This window comes from Contarinia nasturtii, unplaced genomic scaffold (genome assembly GCF_009176525.2).
Source record: "Contarinia nasturtii isolate CC-2019 unplaced genomic scaffold, AAFC_CNas_1.1 Cnas_scaffold_4311, whole genome shotgun sequence".
NCBI classification, from domain to species: Eukaryota; Metazoa; Arthropoda; class Insecta; order Diptera; family Cecidomyiidae; genus Contarinia; species Contarinia nasturtii.
The window spans coordinates 1765564-1778480 of NW_022201606.1; the positions used below are offsets into that span (position 1 = coordinate 1765564).

Below are 12917 nucleotides of genomic sequence, written 5' to 3' on the forward strand. Positions count from 1 at the left end.
AAAGTCCAACAGAAATGTAAAACATTTTTCTGATTGGTTCAACTGTACGCCTTAGCGCACTGGGAAAATTGCTTGGAAATATTGTGTTGTACTCGAATATGCTTGGCTTTCGTTTTTCTTATTTATTTTTGTTGTTGCTTCTTTCAAGAAATGCGTGTACACTGATTTTTCGTTTGGTACGCAATTTATGCTCGTATTTCTATGTGTATTTGATTGAAAAAAAGCCTTTTTTTCTCTCTCTCACACACAATTTCTTCTGTTTTGCATATTTGATTTGTTACTTTGGATGTTTTTTGATTCGTTGACAAGTCCTCACTGATTATTTTTCCGTATTTCCTTTTTTTTTTTCCGAAGACCAGTTTACCAGACCATCAAAATGTCTTCGTTATGATTTTGCACATAAATATTCGAAATTCCACAGTTGTTGAATAAAAGAAAAAAATGTTGGGCACAAAGGAATGCAAGTCGAATGACTCTTTTTCTCTTTGTCCATTGAGGACTGAACCGCTTTTTTGGTTCAAACTATCGTTTTTATATTATTGTTATGGTTTAAACTACCGTACAAATTTCAATTTAATCAAGTACATGACATTCGGACGTCGGCTTGACCTTTTTTTTGAAATTCCTTCATCCCTGGCGGCCATAAACATAAGGAGCAACCAATTGTGCTTAATAAATAACGTCGTTGGGCCGAAAATAAACCGAAATGAAAATAAAATTAAAATTACTCCGAATATAAAACGATTACATTATAAGTTGAAAGTCATTTGCATGCGGTGTATAAAAATCAGCAGTGGTCATTATGCAATATAAAAATGTTATGAAAAAAAAAAACGATGAACGAGGAAGGGGTCAAGATGACAGCAACATGCTTTTATATGCAATAAATAACATTCAATTTGTATTTTGAATATGAGTCACATATTGGATCATTTTCGAAATTGACCAGCACATGAATATAGTGACAAAGAGGTCAAGCTTTAATGCATCGCTACTTCATAAAACTTGTAGCATGCATGCGATCTCTGTTCCTTCATAATCGAGAAAGGGATCAAAATTGCGATTGAAAAAATGAAATACAAAGGTCAAGACTGCCGGCATTTAAATGACCTATGGGAACTTTCTTTGAGGGAATGAATAAATTGGCCCTAAAGAAATGCCTTCCTCTAACCCTTTTTATCTCTCATTTCTTGATGACCAATGGCTACTGACCAGACGATAAATCTTTTCGCCTTTTTTTTCGCTCGAAACTTATATTGAGGTCATTCTTTTGGCATTCACTCAGTTTAAAATGAAAACAATCAAATGCTCGTGTTCAGGTTACGAATAATTGAAACACCGAATCATTTCATTCATATCTATGTCATAAGCGTTTGTACAATCCATTGAAAAGGACCACCCATTTCGTTCTGCATCGAAAATTGCTTACGACTTTTTGCTCATTCCCTCATTTCGATAAAAATGATGTGAAAATCGGTGTGTTCATTGCGTTGTAACTATTTTTGTCATGAAATTTGCATAAACATACAGTTTGGGTTCAAAAATAATCGTCCCAATTCAGCCATTAAGAACAACACACACATATTATTGCCGGTACAACGTCTTTTATGTGCAATTTCTTCTTCTATTTGATTTGTTATTCCTGTTTCGTCCTTTGAATGTAAGAAAGTGAAACTTGTTGCAATTGAAAATAGATATGGGACGTTCTTTAGCATAACAATAGACAAAAAAATAACAAATTTTTCTCAGACCATTGAAATTTTGTCGCATTTTTACATTGTTTTGAAAATGTAACCGTCATTTCAAGTTTGATGAAGAACTAACATCATAATTTATACGGTTTCGGTCGAGCGTGCAAAAGGTCGAATATTATATTGTTATCCAATAAAGTTCCAGGTTAACATATAATCAAATGGTCATCAAAATAATCGCAAAACTGGCCACTAACGTACAACCCCTGCACTTATAACAATACCGCTCAGGTCAATTTCGGTGCCGACAAAGAAGACATTTCATAGGCGCATAATGCTGCACATTCTACAGGTCAAACAGATATTTATTTACTTTCACGCGCCAAAAATTACACACACATTACACAATGTAATCTTTTGGTCATTTGATTACATTTTTTTTCTTCTGTCGTAACGGTCAACTCAGAAACGATCAAATCACAAAGATTTGATTCATCGTTGTCGGCCGTTATACGCTATAACTGAAATAAATTGTATCGGTGCGTATGAGCACGTTTTACATAAAACTACGATTTTATTAAAATTGCGTCCAGAAACCAAATAATACATTTTCTTTTAAGCCATTAAATTCAAAAATTGAATATTTTTCTTCTTTCAATTCAAACATTTATTCTTTCGAAAATTGTTAGCTTATGGCAAAAGAAATTTAAAGCGCTAACATTTATTTTCTCAAATGAATTTGCATATGAAATGGAAACCAACACAAAAAGGACTGTGATAACAGCGATGAGAGTATTTAAATTTTAGCTGAAGTATGCAGTGAGATTCTTTATTTATTCTCCCTTTATCCGCCTAATGAGAATTTTACGTGATTTGTCGACCAAAAAATTCAAACTTGAGGTTTTGAAAAGAAAAGAAAGACATACATGCTGTTCACCGTTCGTGTGTTTCAATGCGTGCAACATCCCTCTAGATGAACGAAGTGTGATATCGTAAAAAAATCGGTTAAAACCAAACTGATGCCCTCTCACATAAAAATAACATTCGTCGCAAGATTTTGTTGTCCTATATTCTTAAATACCTTTGGCAAATATTTGATTTTTTTTTTAAATCGGAATTCGGTCTCTTTCACTCCCGATGACAAAACGATTGTTTGAAAGCAAAAGTTCGTGCTTGTATGCATGAAAAATTTGTACATTGACTATAAAGTCCTGGCTCGTTTTTGTGTAACAAAGGCTTTAGTCTTTTAAATTGAAAAAACCACAACGGAAGAATGAACTAATTCAGTTTGCTGGATTAGCATTGCACAAATCAGATTTTCTCTTATTATGACAGCTGAAGCTGAATCAGAAACAATGAACGGAAACATTTCCTCTCCTCATCTCAACATTAGTTTCATTGATAGAACGAGAGAGCTGAAGAAAAAAGTCTTTCTCTTTCTGTGTCAAACTTTGTTTACTCAAGGTGTGCAACGTTGAAAGAAGTAATTCTCCATTGCTCCGAACATCGATCAAACTCTAATGCTGCAATATAATGCATCTTAAATGCTCGTGAAATCCGTATAACCACTGTTGCAATTGTTACAGTTCAATATTTACGCCAATTCAAATATTGGTTTCGTCAGACCTCAGGACATCAAATTGTAATATTGTTCAAAGTTTTTTTCTTGTTCAATTTTAATTGTTTAATAATATTTTGAATAAAATATCCAATCAATCATTTGATGATTGTAGTCTTGACAATTCAAAGTAAGAATGTTTATTGTTTTCATTAGAATTTTTGTCCATGCTGACAACATCAATAAGATTTCCGATTGAAAATGAGAGAAATCCGTTTATAAATTTACGTCGTCTTATTTACATCATTAAAAATGAGATATTTTTTCATTAAAACGTATGAAAGTTACATTTTAATTGCAAGCTCGAAAAAAATTAATTAGATTCAGATCATTTTTTGTGATTTCCAAAAAAAAAGAAAGAAAAAAACACTCAAACATGTCAGAAAAATCGTTTCATAATTTTCTCCGTTGACAAACTGCCAAAGAAAAATCTACATAATTGATACAGAACTGTTCCTGTGGGCGAAAAAAAGTCACTTCAACTTGGGATCATATCAAAACAACCAGTGAATATGGCGCATTTTTCGTATACTTAAAAAGCGAGAGATTAGAAGGAATTCAAAGGAACTGTTTTCCAAACAATAATGCGGCACTGATAAATTGGGTTGTTCACATTCCACACACACAAAAAAAAAAACAAGACGAAAAAAGTGTGTACTTTACACAGTGTTTGTTGTATCTGTTTTAATATTAATATTTGCCCATCGCTCATTTCAATTAAAACAGTCCAAGGCAGCGAACAAAATTTAAATCTCAAAAAATATTTCAAATGAATTATAAAGGCTGAATAAAGTGCTGGCTGAATGATTTTTTTTGCGCGAGACAAAAAAATATATAACAAAAACAAAGCGCAACCGAGCAAAAGAGAAAAAAACGCGTAAGAACCAACATAAACATCAGTGAAAATTATGAAAAAATCACGAATGAAATGTTAATTGCATTCAGAAAAAAAAGGCACGGCTTTGCACTTAGTATGCAGAGTGGATGATGCTTTCATTTAGCATGGAATAGAAAACAAAAATAAATAAATAAGTAGCTACATTTCGTCGGTGTTCGTTCTTTTTCTTTCTCTCATGTGTGTGTGTTGCGTGTGTGCGCAGCGAAGTAATTATAAATTCACGTCATTACATTTTAAGAGAACGACCAAAAATCATAGCCACCCATTAAGCAGAGAGTTCGAAGTATGGATCCATTTGTTTTCACTGCTTAATTAAAAAGGTCACTTTTTTTAATTCGATTTTGAGCGCTTTCACTTTCAGTGACGAACTCACTAATCTGCATGGCAACATTTGATGTTCAGTGCCAATAAAAAATGTATGCGCGTGCACATGATATGCCTGTGTTTAGAATAATGATTTTTTGCTTCATCAAAACCATTTAATGGGAATTCAAGCATAAAACCAGCGCTTGTCAATATTTTTCTTGAACATTCCAATCGAAAATAAAAGCAGTAATGCAACCAAAAAAAAATGTATATATTTATCATGGTCTTTTAATTTTCGGTTGTGATACCTCTCTGCGCCTGCATTATCCTTAGCTGTGAACATTCGATGATTTCGTGCTTGGGAGAAATCAAAGTTTACTTGGGATCACATTACCATTGGTACGATTTCACCCGAACACATGTTTCTTCATCGCATATTGGATGCTTTTATATTGTGCCCACGTCTTTATTCAGTGGCTAAGAAACAGACACACATTATCCGTTATATTGGTTTTTATTCGGACATTCAGACAAAAGAAAAATATACACCAAAAACGGAAAACATTCAACATGTTTGTGGCGACTTGTTTGATACGGCACCGTGTTGATTTAGAAAAATCATCATTGGTTTCTGGTGAACTTGCAAAGATATGGTGTTAACTTAATAGGATAATATGTTTTATACGATGCCGACATCCCAAAAAAAAAACTATTAATAGGTCAATTGGTCAATTGGCCGAAATTTGTGCGTTCAACCTTTTCATTTAGGTACAAGTCCAAGATAGTTTTCTTCTATAGGGAGCGCGTGTGCCTATTTTTTTTTCTTCTTCTTCATTGTGTACAGAACGCGTATGTCTCAGTTCCTCAATCGGTTGCGGACAGTTAAATGGATTACATATCGTCATCATTAATCATATGTTGATCCACTGTTTGGATGGACAGAACTTGAGAAACAACTGGATAGGTCGAGTGTCTTTTGATTAGTCTATTTTCTTTCTCGATTCACTGGCGTGAAACAAATAAATCGCACACATTTATCTTATACACACAATCTAGACATCAAGTGATGTAATAATCGTATTTCGACTCTGATTGCCACTCATAATTGTTGGAAATGGTAACCGTTATCACTCGATAAAATGTGAATTGGAATATTATTTCATCATTCAAAATATGCACCCAATTGTTGTGAAGTATTTACAAGTTTTTTTTTTTTTTTTTTTTTTTAAAATTATTTTGATATTTTTTTTTCATAGGTAATCGTAGTTTTCAAAGGTGTTTCTCAAACAAAATGTTCATACCGTTTTGTAATACAGAATTGTGCAAAGACTAGATAAGCATAGAAAATATATAATAAGTATGCATTAATATATATTAGATTAAATCAATGATGTTTGGTAAAATGGAAGCGACATAATTCGTACAATGTGAACGGACACAAATGACGATATCTTGGCTCTACTTTCATTCACGCATGTATTGTGCATAGTGCTGTGTTAGCTGATTTGCAAATGTACGACGCATAATTCGATGCGTGAACATGGGGAATGGATGTGATGGGTTTCTGTAACTATTGATTGTATTAAATCGTTTATTATAATAAATGTGTAATGTCTATAAATTTCCATCTATCTGATCCTAGGGGAGAGAAACCAATGCTAGTTTTCTAATTTATAGCTATTTTTTATAATTTATTGCTATTTTTTCTAGTTTTTTACTTAAATAATCTAATAATGCTAATTTTCCCTTGTGAAATTGCTAGTTTTCTAGTTTTACGTATTTTACGTTTGACTGTTCTATCGACTTTACGTAATAAAGTATTTTGACGTTTTGTCGTTTGACTTATTAAGAAGTATACTACAGCTCTTTGTTTACGTTTAACGTTGTTTTAATTTTTCTTTGTTTATTCATTGTTTGCATCAAAAATCATTATGAATTGGTCAAAAATACAAGAAATAATTGGTGAAGATATACCAAATTGTGTAAAAACGTTTTTATCGGTGTGTGCGTATGATACTTTCTCAAGTATTCAAAACATTTCGAGTGAAAGCATAATTGATATCGAACGTCACATGAATACTTGTCCAGACATTATAGCAAATCTTGATTGTTGCCATTCGGATGAATATAAAAAACAACGGCATTTTAAACTTCTACTAGGTCATAGAGATTTTTTATTATCGATATCAAAATACAAATACAATGCATCTCATGAAGTTCTTTCAAGTATTACGCGAAATGTGGGAAAAAAATTAACACTTCCAGTCGTGTTACAAGCAATGGTAGAATCATGTGAACAAAACTCAGGAAGGAATAAATACCATGTGCAGTACAACGACTTGATTCGATATTTTTCAACGTACACATTTCTGTCGGCCGGTCGTTCTTCGTATGAATTTTTGAGAAGCAATCTTGATCTACCATCTACGAAAACTGTCCGTAAGTGTGAACGTCTAAATTAATTTCATCTTTCAATCGCTTTCAAATATACACATTTTGTTTAAAAATTAATTCTAGTCAATTGCATTGAAAATAACAAGTCAACAATCATTGAAGGGAAACTACGATGTCAAGAACTATCGGAGTATTTGATTAATTTGAATGCCGTCAAAAGTGTCTGGATCTCAGAAGATGCAACAGCCTGTATTCCTACAATTAAATATGACCCAAAGACAAATCAACTTGTAGGAATTTTGTTGCCTACGAATAACACAGGATGCCCTATTCCATTCAGGTTGATGAAAAAATATTTATTCTTACATTATTCTGAAATTTCTTTATTGAATGAGCTCTAAATAGACTATGTCCTTTCTTAAATTTAGTTTTCTTGCGAAAGATGCCGATACGATTGGCCAATATATAACTCTGCCAAAGTCAAAATTTGCTTATGTGATTATCGCACAAGCATTGGATGAAACTGTGCCTCCATTTATTCTCCAAATGTTTGGTACAGGTGTTGGATCTTTTAAATCTCATGATGTACTTCGTAGATGGGATTTTACAATTGAAGAGCTCGAAAAGTAAGGAAGTAATTATTTTATTTGTATTTTGCATCCCATTTAATCTCATCATTCAAAATTCAGATATGGAATCGAGGTGGTGGGTGCTTCTTCTGATGGGGACACAAAATTGTTAGCTGCAATGTGTGGTAAGATGTGCGGAATTGGAAGAGACCTTATCGTTACGCAAGACCACATACATCTTGGAAATAAATGTCGAAATCGAATGTTGAAGCAAGATGTACATTTACCAATGGGAAAATTCGAAGTGTCGATAAAGCATTTACAATCACTTGTAATGAATGTACAAAAAAGCGTTCATGGTTTATCGCAAGTGGACGTCTGTCCAATTGATCGAATGAATTATGATTCTTTTGAGAAAGTGACCAGGGATAGAACAATCGAATCGTTGCAAAAACACATCAAAAATAGTGATGCCACGATACAATATTTAAAAGTTTGCCGCGACGCAACAATGAGTTATATGGAAAACGGTTTAACTCCAATCGAACGAATAAAAAAAATATGGCACGCTTTATTTTTCTTCCGAATTTGGCGTAGTTATGTCACATCCTCAACACGATACACATTGGGAGATAACTTTTTGACTACAAATGCGTACATGTGCGTTGAAATTAATGCACGGAATCTGATTCGGCTTATCAAAAAATTTCGAGATGCGAATCAACCAGAACATTTTTTGCCTGGTATTTTTGACAGCCAAGGCTGCGAAAATATTTTTCGGTTATTTCGTTCAATGGGAACGACACAATATACGAAAATAAACTTCAGCTTATATGAATTGATGCATATGATTAGAAGAGTGGAAACACTAAACGATATTGCATACGTCAAATTGGCTGAAAAAAAAGTGAATTTTCCGAATAAAAGAACAGGCAAAGCCATCATTTTTAATTTGCCGTCAGATGAGGAAATTGATGCAAGTATTGCCATTGCTAAATCTCAAGCAATTGAAAATGCAGCAACGCTAGGAATGTCTACTACAAATAACATAGATGAATTCGAAATTCGCTCCAATCTGCAATTTGATGAGGAAGAGGAAGATGATACAGAAGCATTTATTGAAAATACTAATGCTGAAGACGAAGAAGTAATTTTGGCTGAGTCTGACAAAGATGAAATGGAAGTTGACGAAACCTCACGCTTCGTTATTGTACATGATGAAAATGGTGCAAAAAAAAAAATTCTCAAATCTACGTTAATTTGGATGCTAACAGAGCCGCGCGATAAAATCAGTAACGATCGACTTAGACGAGTTCAAGTTCATAATGATGAAGGATAATCAATTAAATATTTCATACACTTTTTAACTTTCACAATTATGTAGCGGCCCTGTTATGTTTAAGATTTAAAAAGTACTGTTTTGAAATTTAATCCTCTTTCTAAGTTTTAATTCAATACAAATTACTTCAATAAATACACTCTTAAACGAATTTCATATTAATATAAAAATTTAAATTCAAACATAGACATCAAATTATATCAACTTAAATAAAACCATTTATCTGAATAGATAAGTTTTTTTTGTTTTTTCTTTGTAACAATAGAAAATTGCACATTTTTTTACTATAAATATTAAAATATTCAATTGATAAAGATTTCAGTCTTTCAAGTGTTTAATGCATTTAATTGTGGGTTGTTTTTTTTTCGTACAACCAAGACAAAAGTGAAAAATGATTGAAAACCTTGTGAGCAGTTAGCACATTCTATGAGATTTGAAAATAATTTAAAGTAATTTAATATTTTTTATGGAAACATTTTTAAAATTGTACGACAAATAACAACTAATGGAATGAGAATCAGATCTTATGAAAATATGCATACTATTTCCAAAATATTCATGATTAAAAAAAACCGAATTCTTATCGTTTTTTTTTTCAAGTGTTGCTAGTGAAAATTTGATTTTTCAACATTTCCATTTAAATATTGCCATTATTGATTTTTTTGGTTGATGTCTTTCTATTCTAGCATCTATTTGATTGGATATTTGGATCGAAGGATTATTTATAGGAAATTCAGTGACTGTACTTGATGAAGATAATAGTGGCTCCATTAAAGGAAAAACAGATCCAAACCTATACATAAACATTATTTACAGAGACAGAAATGCACAATTATCAAGCAGTCGTAAGAAGATATTAGCAATTTACTAATTTGCTGTAATAAAATCTATAAATTGTGAAATTCAAAAGTTTTTCAAATATTCTGACCGACTTTGAATGTAAAAAATCAGTAATATTAAATGTTTGACAGTTGTCGTTTTGCTACTTTTCACAAGAAAAAACATATATATACAAACGTACAAAGAGAGATGCTAAACCGTGCGGACCATGCGTCTGTGTATTTACGTGTATATATGTATATGTATATTACTATTGCATCTATTATGATTCCTTAGCGCATAGAAGTACTGTGACTTTTGTACATATTTGACATTTCATTCCGCCAAAAATAAGCAACCGGCACATAATCGTTGCATACACATCGTTAATACTTTTTGAAACCAATCAAAATTTTAGCTTCGAGATATTCATTTCGTTTTTTTATTTGGTATTTTTTTGGTTTTGTGATTTAAAACCGAAATGAATTGTGTATTTTGCCAAGACCCATTGTTTGGTGCAGAAAATTCACAGTTAACGGCTGCAAAGTGTGGTCACGTTTTTCATAGCAATTGTCTTGAAAACGCATTAAAGTACAAGTAAGTAGATTTTTGGTGCAAATGCAGTGAAATTTAAAAAAAAACCTTGTTCATATTCATTTCAAATTTAATCTGAATTTCGTGTTTCTAGAACATCATTTTGTCCATTGTGCAAACAAAGACTACTAATGCGTCATGCTGGTCCTTTGCATCTTCAAGCAGAAGATATTGAACCAAATGTCCCGAATATGGAAAATGAACAAAATGAAGACATTCAGAACATTGGATCGAATGACGACGATAGTGCCAATGATCAAAACGTTAACGAAATTGACATGGAATTGAATGGTGCGATGCAAGACGATTCGTCTGCAAATACAACTCAAGAAGTAGTAGGCGCTGAAAATGTTGCGATGCAAGACGAAGCGTCTGCAAATTCAAGCGAAAATCTTGGACAAAAACCTGCTATTACAACGCAAGAAGTAGTAGGCGCTGAAAATGATGCGATGAAAGACGAAGCGTCTGCAAATTCAAGCGAAAATCTTCGACAAAAACTTGCTATTGTCAACATTTCAAATACTCCGACACCAAGTAAGATCATACAGATTAATCTAAAAATTCATAAAATTCACTCTACTTTTATTTTTCAAGTGCAAGTCGTTGACCGTCGTAACACCATTGCACATGAACGTAATGCACGTGTCATTTATACAGTACGTCCTGTGGTATTGGCTAGTCCATCTAACAATCGAAACAAACTCCCAGCAATTGCTCGTGATGTGATCATGCCAAACATTCCAAGTGTTTCAAATTCGTCAACTAACAATGACAACGGTTTAACTGAAATTCCCCTTCAACAACAACGAATGGCCAACGTCAGCAATACTTTGATTCCAAGTAAGAGAGAATTCACTGAATAGTCAAAAAAATGTTTTATTCCGAATTTTGTATGCAATTTTCTTTTTTTTTGGATATAGAACGTCGTCAAAGCCTATACGATCGAAATGTACGTATCGGTCGTCCAGAAAATGCCACCCAGGTCGAAAGTTTAATAAGACGTTCGCAAAGAAATCGGAAACCGGTACATCGTTATAATGTGGGCATAACACTTTGCTGTGTATGCAACAAATCGTACCGTCACGACGACGTTGAACATTATGGTGGCCAAGTCGTATGCTCCATCGCTTGCTTCAAAAAAGGCAATTAATGCTGACATACAGAAAGATATTTATATGAAATATAAACAGATCTCGTTCCGATTTTTTTTTATCAAATGCAATCAATTAGTAGCGAAAAATTTTTTCTTGTGATTTCATTCAGATATATATATATCAGCTTACAGTATCGATTCATTAAAAACAATGTGATTTTTTTATATAAATATCAGATCAATTCTTAAATCTGAAATAATTTATTGGTTTTCTAATAAACTAATTTAGTTGAACAAATAGTGTTTTTTCAGTGTTTTTAGCAGGTTTTTTAACAGGTCTAATTAACTAGAAAATTGCACATTTTTTATCATTCAAACAGTTTCTTCGGTTTCAGGACTGTCATTTATGTCGTTTTCTTCAGTAATGCATTCGACATCGCAGAAATCGACGTGGCTCTTCATGTGTTTTGTTAAATTACTGGTCATCCAAAATTTCTTGAATGTTACTGGAAAAATTTTGGGGCAAAATGGGCACACAAATCGACACTTGCACACGAAATCATTAACGCTTGAGCCACGGGTAAAGTCACGGATGCTGATATCTGGGCCAATCAAATTATTGGGTAGAGGACATTCATTTTTCTTCATGTTTTTCATGACATTCGAAATCAGCTTAACCATCAGTTCATCGTCGGTGTGTTCCTTCTTCTTTTTCACAAACGCGACTTCTTTGACGCCACTCATTTGCTTGATTTGTTCTGGAATGCCCAGAACAATAGTTTTATGACCCGGAAGAAAGTAGAATGATGCTTGCTTCTTGTATTCTTCACTTTTGCAACAGCTCAAGCTATCGATCCACGATGGACGATTTTCAACAATATACTTTTCAATATCTTTTAAACGTTCTCTGTCAATTGCTTTTAAACTGTTTAGTCTGTCATACGCAGCATATTCCAAAAACTGTTTCATGCATTCGGGATATTCTTCACCATAGAATTGTTCCAATTTGTCCCAACACGCAGCTTGTTTAAGTTTTGGCTGAAATATCATACGATGGAAACAATGATATACGGTTCATTATCACTGGCATTCTTTCAGAAATGCTTGAATATATTTACCATGATTTCTCTTTTTGATTTGATTGCAATTTGGTTTTATTTTTCTTTTGAACTGAACAAAAATATATGAATACACATGAACTGAATACAATTTGTGCTGACGGCTCAAACTTGAATGCTGCGCCAATTCGACTGAAGTTGAGTTTGACAGTACACTAGACAGTACGTAATACGTATTGGATACGTAATGAGCTGTCGTACAAGAATCGGCAAAGCAGTAAAGTTACAAAGTAATATACGCATAAATTGATTATTTTTTATTTATTTTCTTGGTTTATTTTCTTATAAAATTTGAATTAATAAATTTAAAATAATTTACAAGAAGTTCCATTCATTTCAAAATAGAAAATGTGATAAAATAGTGACCAAATTATCCATTACCAAAGTAAATTGTGAATCAATAATTTTCGCTAATTTTTTGCTAATTTTTCTAGTTTTTTTCTAGTTTTACATGGAGTAGAGAAAAATTAGCTAATGG

At 32.8% G+C, this 12917-nt stretch overlaps 2 protein-coding genes across 2 annotated transcripts; both read left to right on the forward strand.

The window, feature by feature from the left end:
• Positions 1 to 6312: 6312 nt before the first annotated feature.
• Positions 6313 to 8904, forward strand: LOC116350795. Its single transcript, XM_031782732.1, has 4 exons — positions 6313 to 6952; positions 7031 to 7247; positions 7336 to 7533; positions 7597 to 8904. Exons 1-4 carry the CDS (start codon positions 6445 to 6447, stop codon positions 8813 to 8815), a joined length of 2142 nt encoding a protein of 713 aa, XP_031638592.1. The 5' UTR covers positions 6313 to 6444; the 3' UTR covers positions 8816 to 8904.
• Positions 8905 to 9469: 565 nt separating this feature from the next.
• LOC116350872 lies at positions 9470 to 11456 on the forward strand. The gene is made up of 3 exons (XM_031782844.1): positions 9470 to 10762; positions 10823 to 11068; positions 11149 to 11456. Exons 1-3 carry the CDS (start codon positions 10360 to 10362, stop codon positions 11376 to 11378), a joined length of 879 nt encoding a protein of 292 aa, XP_031638704.1. The 5' UTR covers positions 9470 to 10359; the 3' UTR covers positions 11379 to 11456.
• Positions 11457 to 12917: the final 1461 nt, after the last annotated feature.

Bases quoted from the DNA above. Each gene is read 5' to 3' on its own strand.
- LOC116350872 (XM_031782844.1), top strand. From the start codon at position 10,360: ATGCGTCATGCTGGTCCTTTGCATCTTCAAGCAGAAGATATTGAACCA. The intron at 10,763-10,822 runs GTAAGATCATAC...TTATTTTTCAAG, and splicing joins TTCAAATACTCCGACACCAA to TGCAAGTCGTTGACCGTCGT. The intron at 11,069-11,148 runs GTAAGAGAGAAT...TTTTGGATATAG, and splicing joins CAGCAATACTTTGATTCCAA to AACGTCGTCAAAGCCTATAC.
- LOC116350795 (XM_031782732.1), top strand. From the start codon at position 6,445: ATGAATTGGTCAAAAATACAAGAAATAATTGGTGAAGATATACCAAAT. The intron at 6,953-7,030 runs GTAAGTGTGAAC...AATTAATTCTAG, and splicing joins ACCATCTACGAAAACTGTCC to TCAATTGCATTGAAAATAAC. The intron at 7,248-7,335 runs GTTGATGAAAAA...TCTTAAATTTAG, and splicing joins GGATGCCCTATTCCATTCAG to TTTTCTTGCGAAAGATGCCG.